The following is a 19807-nucleotide window of genomic DNA, read 5'->3' as shown; positions in this document are numbered from 1 at the left end:
GGGAAAAGAATGAACTGGAGGGTAAAAAGGGTTTAAAAAAAGTTGTTTGAGCAGGGCACTGCACTGGGAACTCTGAGTTTCAAGGACTTTGTTTGTTATTAAGGGATATCCTAAATTACAATTAAACTGCTCGAACCTGGAATTTCTGGTCTAACTTTTTCAATGATCCACATCACTTTAACATTTGTATAATTAATTTTGGAGGGGTTTTTAGGCTTGATTTCAGTAACTTTACGCTTGAGTATGACAGAAAGAAATACCAGGAGAAGCAAGAATAAACCAGTTTTCCAACGTCTGCGTTGTTCCTGTGTTTAGGTGGCTGTCAATGCACACATCCCTCCGGATTATCTTCTTAGGATCTGTGAGAGGCTTGGACCCCTCTTAGACAAGGAAATCCCCCAGAGTGTTTTAGGGGTGCAGACTTTGCTGGGTGTCGGGCGCCAGTCTCTCCTGAGAGCAGCAAAAGGTAAGAGTCTCCATTGATTTGAGCTTGAATCCCATTTTGATGATCAAAAAACCCTTTTGTTTCGATTCATGTTGTGCTATCTGCGTGTTTGATGAGCCCTGCTTTGTCTCCTATGCTTGCCAGCTTTCTTGTTGCTAAAATGCAGTTGTTGCTGGCCCTGTTGGATATATTTTCTGGGGTTGAAAGTGCCATTTTAAGTAATTCTTGTCTGATCTTGTTACTTGCTTTCCCTGCCCCCTTTCCCCAGTGTGTTGGACTGGTGGTTGTGTAAATGATGTGAACTGCATGAGGGGTTTGATCCATCTGAAAAATGCCATTTTTTCATATACATTTGCACACACCAGTGTCTAAAATCACCCAGCAGTCGATGTGTTTTGCTGGGCAATTTTTGAGCCTTATTTCTTCCATGATTTGATTCCCTGGCTGTGCAGACACAGGACAAGGTGGGATTTGGGGCAGCATATAGGGCGTGGGAGAAGGTGAGGCTGATTCTTCAGTGACAATTCCTGCTTGCCCTTGCTTAGAGTTAATTTGAAAGCTCCCAATCCTTTCATGAACAGTCCTGTTCCCTTTAAAAAACTGCTCTGCTTGAGAGAATGATCCTCAGAGCGGTTTTGTGTTAAAACTAAACAGATCTGAGAGCCATCTGCTATTGGAGAGTGATTTCTCCCTTCCCTCCTCACTCCATGCCCCTGACACTTCCTCCCTGGAGGAGCCAGAACTTCCTGGATCCTGTGATGTGCTGATTCAGAGAGCTGAAATGTTGCAAAATTTGTTGCAGTGAATTAAATGAGTTGGTGGAAAAGGATCAGAGGGCTGGAGGTGACACAGGAGCATCATCCTGGCAGAGGAGGAGGGATGGGTCAGCAGGACCTTCCTGTTTTGGTGGCACTGAGCACTTAATTCCCTGCATCCTGTGAAGTCACACTGATGCTAACAAGGACTGTGGCATTCTGCTGATCCATTGGATGTCTCCTGGAGGGCTGTGCTGTTTGCAAACACCCAGAGTTTTGGGACTGAGTCTTGTTTTGCCTGTGCTTTGATGTAATTGGGTGGTGAATTTCAGGTTTGCAGAGAAACATTCCTTCATTTCACATTCAGTTTGCAAAAAACAGCAGCAAAACATGGAGAGAAAATAAACATTTTTATTTATGCAGGGAGACAGAACTTCTGAGGTGGATTGATCTGTTTTGGGAAGTCTTGAGTGCTGTTTTTAATGAGTATCATTTAATACTCTGGGCTGCAGTTTGGAGTTTAATCAGCAGGTGCTCTCAGGGGTCTCTGAGTCCCCTGAGCTCATGCACTTGATGTCCAGAGATGTACATGGTGCTACACAGACCCACCAACCTGTGGCACTGTTCTTCTGTTTCACTACTTATTCCCCGTGGAAGCTCATTCCTCTCCTTCCAGATGGCCAGAAATGGAAGAAATCCAGGTCTGATTTTTGAGGCACTCAGAAAAATCACTATTGTTCTAGAGAGGAGGCTCTCCGAGGCCAGTTGGCAGCAGAGAGCTGGAGAGTCTTTAAAGAAAGCAGTCTTCACTTTAAAACAATGATTTTTTGGGGGGGTTGGGGTGCAGAGGACAATCTGAAAAGAGGGCATGTTGCCACCAATTGCAGGAAAACAGATTTATTGGAAAAAACCCTCACTTTTCCACTTTCAGGGAGCAAATGTGTGTGTGTATTCTCAAATGTACAGTTCCTAAGCAGAGGTGCTTTCAGTGTTGGGATTGCAGGACTAAAAACATGGCAAAGCTCAGGCCTACCTCAATACAAAATGCACTCACTTTTTAAATTCTTTTTCTTTCCATCAATTTAGACTCACTACCCACCCAAATTAACCAAAAAGAAGTTGAAATCATTTACAGTGATACTGCTTAGGAACTAGAAATCAGAGTAGCTTTAAGTGTTAGGTCTCTGGCAAAATGTTTAACAGGGCAGATCTTATTCTGGGGTGCTGGGAGCGGTGCTTGATCTCCTGATTATTTCATTTACTGATGATTTTCTGTCCTCTTTGTGGTGCAGACTTCAGACACACGCTATGGAAAGGCTCTGCCTTTGCAGCTCTACACAGGGGCCGACCCCCAGAACTCCCCGTGAACTACGGGAAGCCACCAAACGTGGGTGAGTTTGGAACTGCATAAGGTGGTGGGGTTTTTTTCCCCCCCTCTGTGTATTTATTCCTGTCCTGCTGAAAGTTGCACTCGCTGACTGAAACACTGCTATGGGTTTGCATTAATGTGTTTTTTAACATCTCGCTGTGAATTAATCTAAAATAGATTTCTCCCTGAAAGTAGAATGATTTTTGTGTTGTTCAGGCTTGGATCTTCCACAGTGTGTGTAGACATGTTTTGCAAAGCTTTGCATGTCAACCTGTTTGGAGGGCAACAGGTTTGAGTATCTTTTTATGATACACCTACATAATATATTCATATGTTTATAAAATTGGCTAGGCATGGCCACAGGAGCATGGAATCATGGAATCATCAGAGGAATCTTAGCCAGAACAAAGTGTCTGGCTCCCAGGAAGCTTTTTTTGACTCAAGAATTCCATTTAATTTGATTATGACAGAAAACAGACTGCTTGCAACATCCCTCTCCTAAAAGGAAATAATCACCAAAGCAACATTTGTGTTACTTCAGACTCAGTTGTCCACACAGATAAAGAACTTGTGTAAAAATATGTGGGCTCTCAGCTGACATCTCATCTCAGAGCTGCTCTGTTTTATTTAAACTGAAGTGTTTTCCTTGTATGGTCTGAACTTTGGTTAACTATTTTTATAGCAAACAAGTTTGGTTCTTGCAGGCATAAATGTAAATCTTGGTTTGATTCTTCTTGGAGTATTTTATCTCTGTGCAAATGTTTTGCTGGTTTGTCAGTGAATCCCTTCTTTTGGAGGTATAGGGATGGTGATGGCAATTTTCTGGTTTTACCATATCTTTGTATTTGTTATTTTAGGCTGGTTCTGCAGTTGCTTTACTGTGAGCAGTTGTGCTGATGGATTACTAATAACCTAGAGTGGAGATTTATAGCACACAACTTCTACAGCTGTATTTCTGTATGGATTCTTGGATCAGTTCTTTCATCAGATTGTGTGTTTTTGGAAGATGTGGTATTATTAATGAACCAACCTGGCAGACTGGGCTCCAGCATTTGTCATGTTTTCACGGCAAACATTTGTGCTGCTTGCTTGGTGATTATTTAGTGACTTAAAGAACAGAATAATTTCTTGTGTTTGGTGTTTTCCTAATTGCTTTTTTAATAAATGCAAAGCTATTATATGGAAAAGGGTCTTTTTTAGCCAGGAATTAATTTTTATAAGTACTGATTCCTGGAAGAATACAGGAATACAGCCCTGCTTGGTGTAGCTACATAAACTACTAGTAAGAGAAGAAAATGTATATGAAGATTAAAATAAGGAGTTGGGTATATTTAAGGCAGGAGTTTGGTTTTAGGATTCCTTGTTGTTAATCCTGAAGTCGAAGTCACAAAATTCTGTATATATTTGTGCAAAATGGGTGTTTTTTTCCTGCTGAGTGGTGCCAGTCAGTGTGTCTTGTTTTAAATACAAGATGAAGAAGAGTGTTTGACCTCCTTGGGATTTTGGCATAACCATGAATTCCCACACTGTGCTCACTCAGTCAGAGGGAGTTTTCTGGAATTACTTGCTGAAGGAAAAGACATCCATGGTCATGTGTGTTCAGGAGTGGGACGAGATGATTGTGCATTTACCTGTGTGAACTGGTAAATAAGATATAGAACGAGCAGCTAGAAGGCTTTCTATATAATTTCCCTTCCAGTGATAAGGATTTAAGTTTTCCACCATGAGTGTGTTGTTCTGCTGGGAGAACAGGATCACTGATGGTCCAGCTGGGATCAACTGGGAGGGTCCAGTTGGAAGAGTTGGTAGCTGCAGTGGTTTGCCTTTCCATGTGGTTGGGGTTGGTTGGGATGGGACTTTGGGGTCAGTACTGCAAAATAAAAGGTCTGGTGGAACTGGAGCAGGAAACTGGTGTTGCCTTTTCCCAGCATGTTTGTGCAGAGCTGGGAATCTTCTGGCTGAGGGAGTCTCCGAGAAAGTGCTGACCTGTGGAAGTTGTTCCCAGGGATGTGGTGTCTGTGTGTTGAGTCTGTGGGGATCTGCTGGGGGAGGAGAGGGAGGGAAAACACTGGCAGAGCTTCCTGCTGCCAGGACAACCCGGGGAACACTGGAGATGGTCTGGTCGAGCCTTTCTGGACGGGTTTTGCAGTCGTGGGATTTTTAGAGCTCCGTTTGTGCTCTCCCAGTCAGAAAGTGGAAAGACTGGTCATGCAGTACCTCAGCACTGGGAGTTATTCCCCTTTGATAAACCTGCTTTTAATGCTCCTTCAGTTTGTCAGAGCTTTGTTTTTTGGAGGCAACTCAAAGCAGATCAAAAGGAAGGTTGTTTTGACTCTACGAGCTGCTCTAACCTGAGGATGAAAATCTTTCTGTAGGTAACTTATTAGTGAAAATAACACAGAATTTGGAAGCAGAAAGCACAGTTCCAGTGAACAAGCATTTGAACTGGATGGAAAGTCACAGTCAAAGTGATCCAGCTACCTTGGCTGTGCCAAAGAGCAGCCCTGGGATGAGGTCAGGAATCGATGGTGTCTCTCATGCTGTAAATGAGTTCCATGAGGTCAGCGGCTCCCAGAGCTGGAACACGTCGTGCTTTCAGTGCTTTTCCTGGGTCCAGCTCTCTTTGTGGCCACTCTGAGAAGATATTTTCCATATGTGAGCCAACTGTATTTAATTCCAAGCATTCTTATGAAATCCTGACCTGTGTTTCTCCCACACTCTGTGAGTGGTACCCGATCCTTGCTCATTCCAGCCCTGCTATGAGGGCAAAATTTAAGTCCTCATTCCAAAGTTACAGTGCTTATTGCAGAGGGTAAAACAGTCTGATGTGAACTCATCACCCTTGAGAAACTGGTTTTAAACCAAACATTTGCACCCGTTTCCTGTTTTCTAGTTTTCCTTGCAAAAAGTGGAGCAACACAAGGGTGTGTAGGGAGAGGAGGAATTCAAGCAGGTGCTGCTCGGTGACTTTGCCATCTGAAATGCTTGAATTCCTTCTGAAGTTGTGACTTAACTTTGAAATTTGTGCTGTCTGGTGATTGGTTTTTAAACTTTCTTTACACTGGTGGGTTGTTGTTGCAGGCTTTGGGGTTTATCCTTCCTAGGTGAGCTTTCTTTACAGGGGTTTTTACATTTATGCTGTCACCTCTGGTAGAATGTGAGGTAAATTGTGATCAATGAATTGCTGATGTACAGCATATCTAACTTGCATTAAGAATTCTTAATTTTCCTGAAAGTGTGATTTTCCAGGACCGAGAACTGTGGAACATAAAAAGAAAAATGCCTGTATTTTACAGGTTCTAGTTGGAGGAGCTGAAATGGCCCTTCAGTTTGGGGACAAAACTAACTTTTCTTATCAAGAAGACAATATCCACTCCCTTTTTATGTGAAATAACTGTCTGGAAAGTTTTTCCTGGCAGGGAATATTGAGAGGGGGTGGACTTGACATTTTTTACACCCAGTATGGCATGAAATACATCACTTAATTAGATAGGTTGCTAAAATCTTTTAGGGTTACTAAGTTGCTGTTTCTCTTGGTGGGAGTTGTTGGTTTTTAATGCTTTGGGGCCTTAGGGGTACAAGGACTTCATTGTGCTGAAGAAAGGAAACTTCACAGGGATTTTTGTCATGTGGGGGTAATTCCCTATTTAGATATTGTGTATTAATCTTCCTAAGAATTGGAATTGGGGATGTTTTTTTGTTCCTTTGAAGCAGTGATAGTTTTTTTGCCCAGAGATGCTGTTGCTTTGATAAAGTCCGTTACTCCTCACGGCACAACAATAGTTCTGGATGTCTCTTGGTTGAAGCATTTCATAAACAGGGCTTTTTATTTTGTAATTATCCATGGGAGATTGAGGAGTTTTGTCCTCATTGTGCAAATAGGGAAATAAACACAGGAAAAAAAAAAGTGAAATCACTTTCATATCCGCTGGAGCTGAACTGATTGCAAGGCTGGGAATCCACCGGAAAAGTGAGGTGCCAAGACTGGGATTTAGGTGCCTGAATATTCTTTATACCTTTTAGTGTTTCCTTCATGTGATTTACACCAAAAATCAGTGGTAAATGTTCAGAAGGATTGCAGGGAGACACAGCAAATATTGTGATTATTGGGAATATTTTGAAATACCTCTTTGATTCACACAGTTCTTTGTGTGGTTAAAACATTATTCAGAGCTGTTTGAAATTACTTAAAGGCAGATACACTGTTATTATGTATTTAAATATATAAATATATATGTATTTAAAGGCTTTAAGCATTGAAAAGCACAGCAGAATCACCAGGTTGCTGAATGACTCCATCCCTCTGTTGGCACACAGGGTCCACAGGGTGGGGGGAAAGGGAGGTTTAATATTTTTAAATATTTAGCTTTTTAACTGTCACACTTACATAGTAAATAAAATAATGTATAGGAAAACCTGAGGCACCTTTGTAGAGCATTTAGCACTGTGGGATCTCTGTGTTAGAGGTGTGAAAAAAGGTTAAAAATTTCAGTTTTACTTTGTTTGAGGAGACAGTTTTGTTTAACAGCCCTGTGTAATGTCAGGCATCAATTCAATAGTAGGTAGACAGTAAATTAATTTGCTTTAGTGTGTTTTGCTTTTTAGTGCTGCTGAATATGTGTTTTTACATGCAAAGCAAATATTGACTGAAGGTGAGGTTATGCTGGAGCCTGATGGCTTTTGCAAGTGTCTTTTATGCAGCTTTTTTCCCTCATGTGTTGTGTTTCTAGTACATTGAGTGATGAAAAATAATCTAAATTTCCAAATTTGAGACAAAAATACTTTCTGTAAAGCTGAAATAAATTTATTTTTTAATAGGTGCTTCAATGGTACAAATTTGCACGAGTGAGTTATGGGTTTGTAACCCTTTGAAATGGGACTTCTTGACTTTGTAGATTTTTCCTTTTTTTTATCATATTCCATAATCTTTTTTGTGGAGATTGGGAATGATATGATGAGACAATTAAGGAATGGGTTGAGTTTTTCACTGTACTTTTAAACTAAGGGGTTGAAAGGCACTGAGGAGCTTCGTGGTGCTCCTGTGAAGCCCAACCTACTTCAAGGTGCAGGAGGCAAGATAAGGAGTTTCTCCAGGGGATCTGCTATCACAGACTCCACAAACCAACCAGCCCAGCAGTGTTAGAACCTCAAGTGCCATTGGAAAAACCTCTCCAAACTTTGGGGTTTAAAGTTCAAGTGCTACAAATGAGGATGGGTTGGGGAAAATAGTAATGAGAGAGGGTTGGTGGAATTAAATACCCCAAAACGAGCTCAAATTGTGCATCAGATCAAAGATGGGCTTTTTTACGTGGTGTTTTTGTGGATTTAGATTTCAGGCTGTTCTTGGAAGGATTTCAGTCTGTAGCAGTGGGAAATAATTTGTTATTGCAGTTTTTTCTTGTACCTGCCATTCTTTTGATTGGGACATTCCCATCAGTGCCACATATTTCATATTCTTCAATTCCTCAGCCTTAGGAATGCAGTGATGTTGATTTCGAACACGTGGAAGACCTTTGACCATTCCATATGATCTAGAAGCTATTCCAAAGAAAGATTTTTATCACCAAAAAAAGCACTGAAAATAAACAATTATTATATTATAAAACTAAATTTCTTGTAATTGTTATTAGGAACATCTAATATCCATAAAGCAGATTTCCCTAATCCATATAGAGTAGCTGTATCCGTACCTGTTCATGAATTGAAGATTGGAATAACTCCCACTTGTGGTAGGAACCTTTAATTTTGCTGTAATTTTTGGTGAGGAAGCAGGTGCAGCATGTGGTGCTGCATTGAAAGGCTTTATTAGGAGTGGTATTTCTTTTTAGGACATTATACAGAACATTCTGATGAGGTGGAAGAGACTCAGATTTATAGATTATAATACTAAAGTTGTTAAGGAACATTATATTTGATTTAATACTCATTTACATTGAGTTCTAGGGAAAAATTCACGTCTCAGTTTTCTTTTTGCTTTGTTTTTCTCTCCCAGTTCACATCCTGTCTGCCAGGCAATTAACTGGATGTGGCCGTTTCAGCCACTTGTTCCCAACATCCACCTACCAACACATGAAGATGCATAAGAGGATTTTGGGGCACCTCTCATCTGTTTATTGTATCGCCTTTGACCGCAGTGGGAGGAGAATTTTTACAGTGAGTTTAAAAACTGGATTTTTTTTTTTTTTTTTTTTGAAGACTGCTTTGCTTTGTTTGATTTCCTTGTTTCATGAGCCTCTTGGTCACTGATTGAGATGCAGACACAACTTACTTCAGCTGCAAGTTAGTTTTATACTAAATTTACCTTCCAGAATTTGTGATCTGTCAGTGAATACGTGACTATTAATTTAAGATTTTCTCCAGAATACAGTAGCATTTAAAAATGAGTAGATTTTTCAAATTAATGCTGCATTTTTAGCTGTTAATGTTAATCCCTGTGCACGGAGTAACAGGACAAGGGGGAATGGCCTTTGGGTGAAGGGGGCAGGGTTAGATGGGATACTGGGAAGGAATTCTTGGCTGTGAGGGTGGAAAGGCCCTGGGCACAGGTTGCTCAGAGAAGCTGTAGCTGCCTCTGGATCCTTGGAAGTGTCCAAGGCCAGGTTGGATGGGGCTTGGAGCAACCTGGGCTGGTGGAAGGTGTCCTGCCCATGGCACAGGGTGGAATGAGATCAGGTTTTAAGGTGCCTTCTGACCCAAACCATCCTGTGATTCCATGATTTTATAAAATGGAAATCCTTGACTCCACAAGGTGATCCCCAGACTCATATGGACATAGTTCATAGTCATAGAATCCCAGACTGGTTTGGGTTGGAAGGGACCTAAAAGCCCATCCAGTCCTTGGGCAGGGACACCTTCCACTAGCCCAGGTTGCTCCAAGCCCCGTCCAACGTGGCCTTGGACACTTCCAGGGATGTGGCAGCCACGGCTTCTCTGGGCAACCTGTGCCCAAGGCCTTTCCACCCTCACAGCCAAGAATTCCTTCCCAACATCCACCCTCACAGTAAAGAATTTATTCCTAATATAACAGCGGAATCCCACTGAAGCGCTTCCGGCACATTCGCGGTGGCGGAGATCCCTGCCCGCCCGCAGATTTAGGTGATCTTTGGGAATGTCTGTGTCCCCAGGGCTCAGATGACTGTCTGGTAAAGATCTGGGCGACGGATGACGGGCGCCTGCTGTCCACCCTGCGGGGGCACTCGGCCGAGATCTCGGACATGGCCGTGAACTACGAGAACACGCTACTGGCCGCGGGCAGCTGTGACAAGGTGGTGCGGGTGTGGTGCCTCCGCACCTGCGCCCCCCTCGCCGTCCTGCAGGGCCACTCGGCCTCCATCACTTCCATACAGGTGAGCAAGCACCAGGTTTGAGTTAAAATGGTAATAAGGGATTGGCAGTTGGAGATAAAATTTATCATTTCTTCTCTGGCGGCGGGGGTTCGTCCCGACTCGACGGTGTTTTTCTTGGCAAATTCACTGCTGCTTCATCCTGCTCCTTCCATGTGCCTTTAGCTGTGGGATCCCACTGCTGCTCCCTTAGGTCTAGAAAATGATAGATCTGGTGCTCTCAGTGAGCCAAGGAGTCGTGTTTGGCATCTTTGGTGCTGGGCCTGGCACAGCACCTGAGCCGACAGTCCTGTGTTCATAGAGAACATTTATTTTTCGGAAGAATCAGCTAAAATTCCTTATTCCACATTTCTTGTTTCTTTGTTATCTTAACTTGTACCGTAAGGAGCTGTTCTGGGTTTTGTAGCAAGCACAGATTTTCTTTAAAAAACAGCACAACTGCCAGAAACCTCCAAAAATCAAAATTCCAGGATAAAAAAAACCCCATTCCCTGCAATTTGGCAGGTGATGCATGTTAGAGGGTAGAGTGAGGGGGGGCTGTTTGGCTCAGAATCTCTCTCTTCAGGAGCTGTGCTTCCTTGGATTCAGCACAGGCTTCTCCATCATGCCAGTGGTCCCTCAGGAGCTTTTTTTCTCCCCCTCTTCCCTACACTTCCAATTTTGTCTGATTTCAGCCATATTAAGGTGATTGTTTTGGAAACGTATTTTACAACCTGGTTTTATAATTGTTATATTACTTATTTACATATGTGTGTGTATATATATATATACACACACATATATATGTTCCTCACAAGCTTTTTGTAAAATTCTGATCTTTTAGAATATAATCAGTGATGGCTTTTTGAGGAAACAGTGCAAACAATGCAAATAGAGGAAACAATTCCTCTATCAAATTACCAAATAACCAGAGGATTAAAGGCATTGCTGCAGTTATGAAATTAAGAATAAAAAGCTTTCCCGCTCCTTAGAGAGGCAGAGGAGACATTCAGGAAGAGGGAGAGAGTGGAGATCCTGCTGTGCTGCTGTTCTTCATTGGGATGCAGGAATCATTTTATTTGCCATGTTTGATCCAGTTCTCTCCTAGAAAGAACTATTTCCTCGTTTTAATACCCCATTAAAAGAGTCTGGGCTTGTTTCATTTCTCCAATTTACTCTTCTATGTGTGGTGGAAATAAAGAATTCCTGCTCAAAATGTGGGTGTTTTCCATTTCCATCAGGTTGATTCTTATGGAAGTTCAGATTCTGTGCCTATCCCTGCTCCCTGTTCTCCTGGGCAGAAAGCTCATATGCGAGTGAAAAAAATTCTCTACAGGTTTCCAGCATGAAAGAAGAGAAAGAAATCAGCTGGTTTAATTGTTCCAACTTTATTTTTAGTTCTCTCCAGCAAGGAAAGGAACAACACGATACCTCACCTCCACTGGTGCCGACGGAACAATCTGTTTCTGGCAGTGGCATGCGAACACCATGAAATTTAAGTAAGACTCTTTAGATAATTATAATTATTTTGACTCGAGAAGGGATTTATTTTGAGTTTTGGCCTGGAGAGGAATGCTGAGATAATTAAATAAGGACATTCTCTTGCTCAGTAAACTGGGGTGGGGGGAGGGCAGGGGTTCTGTGGCGTTGGAACCCAGAGGGGAGGCAGAGATTGGGGTTGTTATTTCTGGGTTTTGTGCCTTGCAAGGCAAAGCTGTGGAAGAACTTCCAGCTTTTGTGTTTAGGAGTAAGTCTTTGTCCAAAATGGCAGAAGAAATAATTTGCTTTTAATCAGAAGAACATGCATATGCAAATGTCACCAAACCCATATTTAATAGGGAGTAAATGCCATCAGATGAATGGTTTGGCAGGTTCTGTTTTAAATAGTTTTTAATTGGTGAGTATCATGATAAATCAGTTAAATAGTCTTTTCAGTTTAGAAAATTATGGTTTTCTTATTCAACTAAGGACAAAAATGCCTCAAATGAAAAATTCTAGGAAACTTAGGTGAGAATTGTGATATAAAGAGATTTAAGGTGAGCATATTGACCCCAGCCTGAGCTACAGGGAGATGTTTTTGTTGAATAAAGCAATAAAAAGTAAAAATGTTGTGTTGTTGCACGTAGGGATCGTCCTGTAAAATTTGCAGAGAGGTCCAGGCCTGGTGTTCAGATCTCCTGTTCATCCTTCAGTTCTGGTACGTGTCCAGTCAGGTATTCCATGGACTTGGGTCCTTTGGTGGCAGTTCTGCTACTTCTCTTTAAATACAAATACTGTTAAACCCTTTTCCAGTTAATTTTAGCTCTGTCACATTGAGATTGCTTGAAATTTTCCATGCCAAGTGTCTGCCTCAAGTTGCTTTTTCTCTTTTTTCCTGTAATTTAAGCTAAGATATCTTGACCAACTCCAAGGCTTGAAAGTCTCCTGTTTTGCACATCAGAGATATTTTTTATTTTTATACTTTTTTATATTTTTACAAAGAAAATTCCTCATGAAATTTACCTTTTTGAAATGGAGAACTCTTCTAGAACCGTGTTCCTTTCTTCAATCCAGAACTCCTGAAATAACTAAACCCATTTCAAATGCAGTACATTACACAATAGTGCCCTTCTTGGGCAATATTGGAAAGAAATTGCAATAAAAATGAGACTAAGAATGTAAGTTTGTTACAAGCATTTTTAAACACTTTTTTATCACAGTGGAAAAATTCAGATTAGGGAAACTGAAAAGAGCAAACAGTCACTTAATAAAATTGAGTTGGTTTGGCTTTGAAGTGTAATTTTGTATATAAATGGAATGTACTTTCAAAGGTGTTGGCTATCCTTTGAAAATGTATTACTTAAGGAGCTTTTTCCCAGTTTCTCAGCAATCCCTGACTCCTGATTCAGCAATAATTTCTCTGATTTGTGTCAAATAGAATGGAAGATGCACTTAAATAATTTATTTTATATTTAGCAGTTTGTGTTAAAATTTTCTGTTTAAAACTAGTTTGCTGCTTTGACGTGAAAGCAGCAGATTCAGATAAACAAAGTTAAAAGAAGGTATTCCTTGGATGACTTTTCTTCTCATGGAAAACTCTCTGTCTTAGGTGGCATGTTCATTGCAACAGGTAGCACTGACCACGTGATAAGAATTTATTATTTGGGCTCAGAATCTCCAGAGAAAATGGCTGAGCTGGAATCTCACACGGTAAGAGGGAAAGCAGGACATAAATCTTTTTTTTCCCCCCTTTACCTGATTTCAGGAACTTGGGTTTTTACATCCTGTTTGATTTATTAACTCTCTGGAAGTTATTTGGCTCTCAACACTGTGGTGTTTAAATGCCTGGGAATTTGGGGGATGGTTGTTTTTAAGTCCCTCTGAGGCAAGAAGTTTGTGCAAAATATGCTTTATATATTTTATTCCCCCAGAAAACTGAGGGATCAGGTGATTTTCCCATATTCTTGAAAAAAGTCTGGGTTGGAATGAGGAATTAAAGCACTTTTAATACACGATGTTATTTTTTTTCCTATTGAATTTACTGCTGAGTAATTAACTTTAGTTGTGACCACAATTTCACATAACAAGAAAAACAAAGTAATTCGGGTTTTAGTCAAAGTTTGGATCATGAGGGAAATTTCCTTTAGAAAATCAAACTTAGGAGCATCTTTTTTCAGGTAATGCAGAAGGGTTCCCATAAAAATTCAAACTTCCCACCCTAACAGCATTTTATGGATTAGGCCTGAGATCTAAACTGATTCACTGAACTTAAGTGGGAGTCTTGGGTGTCCCATTTAAATCTCCAAACCAACACATCTAACAAGTATTTTACTCACAAAACAGTGTTTTCTGTATTGAGCAGGTTTGGAAGGAGCTGTAATTCCTTTAAGTTTTTTAAATCCACTCTTAATCCTGCAGACAACAAATCCCAGATGGGTTATCAGAGCTGGAGACACCAGTGGGAGTAAGGATACAAGTGCCTGGAGCCAACACAAGTGTTTAGCAAATTAAAAAAAAGGCAAACTCATGTCTGAAACATAACATTTGTTTCTCAGCAGTTTGTGAGTGGAAATAAAGCCAAGGTTTGCATTTTTTAGATTAGATTTTTTTTATGCACTTTAATATTAGCTTTAAAAATTGCAGGAAACCATCACCTCTCTGAAGTTTTCTATTTGAGTGTTTGACACAGTAAGTCTGGGGAAGTTTTAGCTTTAAATAAAACTTCTCTATACGTGAATTTTTAAGACTATTGTAGGAAAGATACAACTTGCTAAATAAAAACTAATCAAGAATCAACTGATTGAGAACTTTTAGGGTGAAAGTTTCAGCCTACAAAGCACTTACTGCTGTGTTTTCCTCTTCAGGACAAGGTGGTTGCAGTCCAGTTCTGTAACAATGGGGACAGGTGAGTGGCTGTCCTGGAGTTTGCACCTGAGAGTGTTGCTATTTAATTGCCCAAAGAACATTTCATGGAAAATTTGGCACAACAGGAAAACTGCCTGTGGGCTCTGATTAATCCTGGACAAACTATTTAAGTGTGTTGCAAGATGTGTGTCATGATCACAAGCTCCAGCTTGTTGTCCTCTGCTGTAACAACAAAAACCTTCTGTAATTATGCTTTTAATTTGTTTTCCCTTTAAAACAGCAAATTGGAACCCAAATTTTGTGTCCTTTTTTATAAGAATGTCTTAGTTCCCAGGTAACTTCCACAGAGGGATTTACTTGTGGAGTAAGAGCACTGTAATAAATGTAGTTTAAAGCAAAAGTTAGAACTTAATGTAGGTGGTTTTTTTCCAGCTTTTGTTCCTATTTCCTTATTTTCCTGGGCAGGAGGTATAAGGGATGTGTGGAAGCAGGAGCCTTCCAAACTGTAGCTTTGCACCTGTATTTGGAGATCTTTGTCACATGAAATTATGGGAGAATGTGGTGCTGTAATTGTGCTATTAGTTCTTCTCAAGCCATGTCAGAGGGTTTAGGTCGTGTCATCACTGAAAATTATATGCTGCAGTGATGCTTTGAATGAAAAAGTAGTTTCCTTTTTATTTTAATACAAAGTAGTAAAAATAAGAGGAAAATAAACTTGTCGAAAGCATTTTAAAACTCTTTTCTGTCACAATGAAAAGATTCAGATCAGGGAAACTGAAAAGGGGCAAACAATCACTTAATAAAATTGAATAGATTTGACTTTGAAGTGTAATTTTGTGTAAAATATATGCTTTTAAAGGTGTTGGCCATCCTGTGAAAATGTATTACTTGAGGAGCTCTTTTCCAATTTCTCAACAGAAATGATTTCCGTAGCATTGATGGCCAAACACTCTGATGTGGTTAAATACATTTGCTGGATGCTTAAAATTTTTAAACCAGGAGGAGTTTAAAAATTAAAATATTCATGTTCAGCTTCCCAGTCAGAGCTACCTACTTGTAAATTTGGCTCTTTCCTTTCCCTGTCATCACCCCCTCCCTGAGTTAATGTATTGTAATTTATGCCACACTCCTGGCACACAGTTGCTCTTTCTTTGCTGCCACTCTGAGCTGCTCCAGGGATTTGCTGATGTCATGAAACAGGGAATGTGCAGCTCGGATGAATTACGACATTGAAGTCATTCCAAGGCCATCTGCCTGCTGGAGCCAAATGTAATTAATGTTGTAAACTCTTCTGTACAATATCTGATATGAAAATTGGAACCTCACAAGGAGGAGAAGCAGTGACACACAAGTACACACTTCCAGTATATCTCTGTATATTTATGTACATGTGGGTTTTAGACCATCCTTATTCAGAATTTCATGGCTTTTTTTCTCTTTACCCCACAGCTTAAGGTTTGTCAGTGGAAGCAGAGATGGAACAGCAAGAATCTGGCACTACCATCAGCATGATTGGAAGAGTGTGGTCCTGGATATGGCTACTAAAATGACAGGGTAAAGCAAACCAAGCAGAACACACCTTGTGGCCACATTTACATGCAAACTAAATCCTCCATCATATTGCAAACTGTTCATTTACTGCCATTTTGAGTTAATTTCCATGCATGTTTTTTGGGTATTGAAAATGCCATGGCTCACTCTGTTAATTTACACAGTTAATTAGCCCACCAAATAAAATATTAATACATTGGTGGTTCCCTACCTAATAGTTGGGGAATATTTAGTATTTTACATGTGAAGTAAGAATGTCAAACAGTTTTATGTCACAAAAACAGGTTTTAGTAGAACCCCACTGATCACGTGCTAATATATATATCCAGAATGTTTCTTAACATTGTACTTCTTCCTTATTTTTCCAAGTAAGAGGTGAAATGTGGTGTTCTGGTTCTCAGGTTCAAGTAGGGTTTCGAGTTTATCTTTTTGAGATCCTCAAGTGACTTTTGTAAGTGCCTTGTAATTGGATATGCACAACAACAAAGAGCAGAAATCTGTTAGGCATTTGCTTGGCAGATTTCTCTATGTTTCATATGGTTACATTTGCAGTGTTTGCTGTCAGAGGTGTGATTTGGGCTTATTTAACAGGTTCCTGCTCTTTGTGGAGTTTACTGATATTGATGACTGATAAAAATGCCTTGTAGGAAAAAGCTTAATAGATCTGAAGAGCTTGGAAGGAAAACCTGGGGTAGGCGAGGGTGGTGGCTTAAGAACAGAGGAGAAAATGTCCTTTTTAAGGACATAGAGATCTATAAATCTTAGTGGCACTGAATATTTCCTGTATCCTGTTTTTACCACCACAGAACCATCCTTCTTTCTCCTGCCCCAGCCAGAGTCACAGTCACATCCATCTTCCCTGAATTCCATACTGGATTAGCACTGAAATGTTTCCATATGGAGTTACTGATTTATTCCTTTTTAACTCATTGGTTTCCTTAGAAACAATGTGGCATCTGGGGAGGACAAGGTGACTAAGCTGAAGGTCACCATGGTGGCCTGGGATCGATACGATGCCACTGTCATCACTGCAGTCAACAACTTCCTTCTCAAAGTGTGGAACTCATCCACAGGGCAGCTTCTCCATAGCTTATCTGTGAGTAACATTCCAAGGGGGAATCCCAAATGGATGTAGTTCAGCTCTGAGATTGATTTGAGGCTAAACTGCATCATCATTCCCCCTGATGAGGAGTGTTTGGTCTCGAAAGTATCCAGCTGTGCCCTACCCGTTGGGAGGAGGGTGTATCCTGGGGAAAGGAGCTGATGGCCAGGATCCTGGTCATTTCTGGCTGACAAGGAGCCCTTTGAAGGCTCCATTTGTGCACTGATTTCTCCTTCCTCCCCATGTCAGCAATGCTGAGCTGCAGTCAGGGCAGTGACAGTGCCAAAACTGTGGCAGGAGTGTTGTCCAAGTACAGCTCCAGTCCCAGATCCAGTGGATTGAGCTGCTCCCTGATCTGAGATGTCCTCACACGAATTACCAACACATCTGGAGGTACCACATGGAGAAATACAAGTTCCTTTTTCCCCCTGCTGTCGTTGTAGGGTCATGATGATGAAGTGTTTGTTCTGGAGGCTCATCCCTTTGACCAAAGGATTGTGCTTTCGGCGGGTCACGATGGGAATATTTTTGTTTGGGATATAGACAAAGGAACAAAAATTCGCAATTACTTCAACATGGTAAGAAGGATCAGGAAGTTTTATTTTCATATTTGTTTAAAACTGATCTTGGGACAAAAGCAGATTTCATTATACACCTACAGAACCAGCACAGGTCTGAGATCTTTGGCGTGGGCTTACCCTGTGTCTGCCATTAAGATAAAATACAGACTTCCGGGGGGTTGTTTCAGAACATACATTAAAAGTTGTGCTGAAATTTCAGAACAAAGACAAAATGTGAAGTTTTACAGTGTTGTTCAGTTTAACTTTAATACATAAAAGTGCAAATCAGTCTTGAGTAAAGTGAGAAATTACAGAATGAGTGTGAAATACGTGTTGGAGCACAGGTGAAATGTTTGTAAAAAAGCTCTTGAAGTGAATATATGGTGAAGGGAATGTTCTGTGCTTGATCCAGATTGAGGGCCAAGGCCACGGAGCTGTTTTTGATTGCAAGTTCTCACCAGATGGGCAGCATTTTGCCTGCACAGACTCTCATGGACATCTGCTACTATTTGGTTTTGGATGCAATAAATATTATGAAAAGGTGGGTTGAATGAATTTTAAATTCTTCCCTGTCTTGACCTGATTTTGTCTTAAAAGTATTTGTGTTACAATTTATTCCCTCACCCTGCCTCACACAAAATAATAATTAGATCATGAAGCAGTTGCTTTTTACCTAAATCAAAAATATTTAGACAAGAGAATCTTAGACAAGGGAGCAAAGCATTAACTTCTCTCTGTTCACATCTTTTGGCCTATTTTACTCTTGCATCAGGCCTTGGTAATAAACCACATTTGTGGCAGGAATCTGTTCTCTGTCACAACATTCCTGCTGCTGCTCCTGAGTGCAGGAGTTGTGGTTTATGGGTATGGAGCCATTCCAGAGCAGCCAGACAGCTGCAAATGGCCATTGATTCATTCCCTAAATTGCTTTTCTTTCAGATTCCAGATCAGATGTTCTTCCATACGGATTACAGGCCTCTGATCCGTGATGCCAATAACTACGTGTTGGATGAACAGACCCAACAGGCTCCACATCTGATGCCTCCCCCATTCCTGGTGGATGTTGATGGAAATCCTCATCCCACGAGATTCCAGCGCCTGGTCCCAGGGAGGGAGAATTGCAAGGATGAGCAGCTCATTCCTCAGCTGGGATATGTAGCTAATGGTATTCTCTCTAAACCTCATGAATAATACATGTGTGGCACAGGATTGAGCAGCAGCTCCGTGAGGTGGTGCTGTAAGAATTTATAAATTAGTGGTTTAAATTCAGCAGAGAGGTAGAAGAGGAGATAGGGTGAGTTTATGGCACTAAGGAAGTGTCTGGAACTAACTTGACTGGAAACAAGAATATTCCAAAATCTGTGGACTTCTCCCATATATGGCAGATGCTTAAAGCATTGTCCCATTAACCTCAGTGTAACTGTGGATGTGAGGAAGGAACCAGGAGGGTGAGAAAGACATGATAAAAACAGCTTTTGTTTTTCAAAACAGGGTTTCTTTTCCCTGTAGACATAATTTTTTTCAAAATGCTGGTCTCCAAAAAAGATCTTCCATTATTACCCACTGAAGCATAATTTCTTTCTGCTGTTTCTAAGGGTTTGTGCTTATGTTTTGCATGTGCTCTGGAGTTTCAGGTTTTTATTGTAGCTTCTCTTCTAAACTTTGCCTCCATTTATTCCATGGGAGCAGAAAACCAGCCAGTGATCAGATGTTCTGCAGGGGAGAGTTTTAAATGGGATTGTTTCTGTGGTGTTTAGTAGAACAGTAATCACTTTATAAGAGAGATTAATTTATAACAGAAATTAATCATTTCATATTTGTGGTTTTGTTCTTGCCAAGGTGATGGTGAAGTAGTTGAACAAGTCATTGGGCAGCAAACAAATGACCAGGATGAGAGCATCCTCGATGGAATGATCAGGGAGCTCCAGAGGGAACAAGATCTGAGACTAATTAATGAAGGAGAAACTCCTCCAAACCCTCCACTCAACAGATCCCTCTCTGTCAATGGAGGTCAGTGTCCTGCCTTGTCTCCACCAGTTCTTTCCTTAATCACAGAAGGTACTGATCAAAATGTCTTCATGTGTCTTGGAGGATGCTTTTCTCTCCTGTTTGTACACCTTGTTAACCTGTGGGGGGAGCATTTGGCTGTTCTTTGGATTCCAGCAGGGAAATTAAAAGTTTTAGGTGCAGCTGAGGGCACACAGTGTCTGACTGGGCTGTGTCTGATTACTTCAAGCTATTAGACTGGAACTATTCCTGTTATAAACCATTTTCCTGAAAAATAAACATAAAACTCACTGTATTGTCTTGATATCAGTGCAGAGATGATACTTCCTAACTGCATAATGTCAAAATAACA

At 40.7% G+C, this 19807-nt stretch overlaps 1 protein-coding gene across 1 annotated transcript in view; it reads left to right on the top strand.

Moving 5' to 3' along the window:
- Positions 1-264: 264 nt before the first annotated feature.
- BRWD3 (bromodomain and WD repeat domain containing 3) overlaps positions 265-19807 on the top strand; it is a 43104-nt gene continuing 23561 nt past the window's right edge. Inside the window, exons 1-14 of the mRNA XM_027645258.1 lie at positions 265-466; positions 2493-2591; positions 8562-8722; positions 9694-9915; positions 11290-11390; positions 12018-12088; positions 12980-13080; positions 14235-14275; positions 15685-15789; positions 16729-16882; positions 17332-17466; positions 17861-17989; positions 18388-18613; positions 19288-19458. Coding sequence (XP_027501059.1) covers positions 8639-8722; positions 9694-9915; positions 11290-11390; positions 12018-12088; positions 12980-13080; positions 14235-14275; positions 15685-15789; positions 16729-16882; positions 17332-17466; positions 17861-17989; positions 18388-18613; positions 19288-19458 — 1540 coding nt within the window. The 5' untranslated portion in view covers positions 265-466; positions 2493-2591; positions 8562-8638. The remainder of the gene's footprint in view (positions 467-2492; positions 2592-8561; positions 8723-9693; positions 9916-11289; positions 11391-12017; positions 12089-12979; positions 13081-14234; positions 14276-15684; positions 15790-16728; positions 16883-17331; positions 17467-17860; positions 17990-18387; positions 18614-19287; positions 19459-19807) is intronic.

This window comes from Corapipo altera, unplaced genomic scaffold (genome assembly GCF_003945725.1).
Source record: "Corapipo altera isolate COAL_440 unplaced genomic scaffold, ASM394572v1 65, whole genome shotgun sequence".
NCBI classification, from domain to species: Eukaryota; Metazoa; Chordata; class Aves; order Passeriformes; family Pipridae; genus Corapipo; species Corapipo altera.
This window is presented reverse-complemented; position numbering and strand designations above follow the sequence as displayed.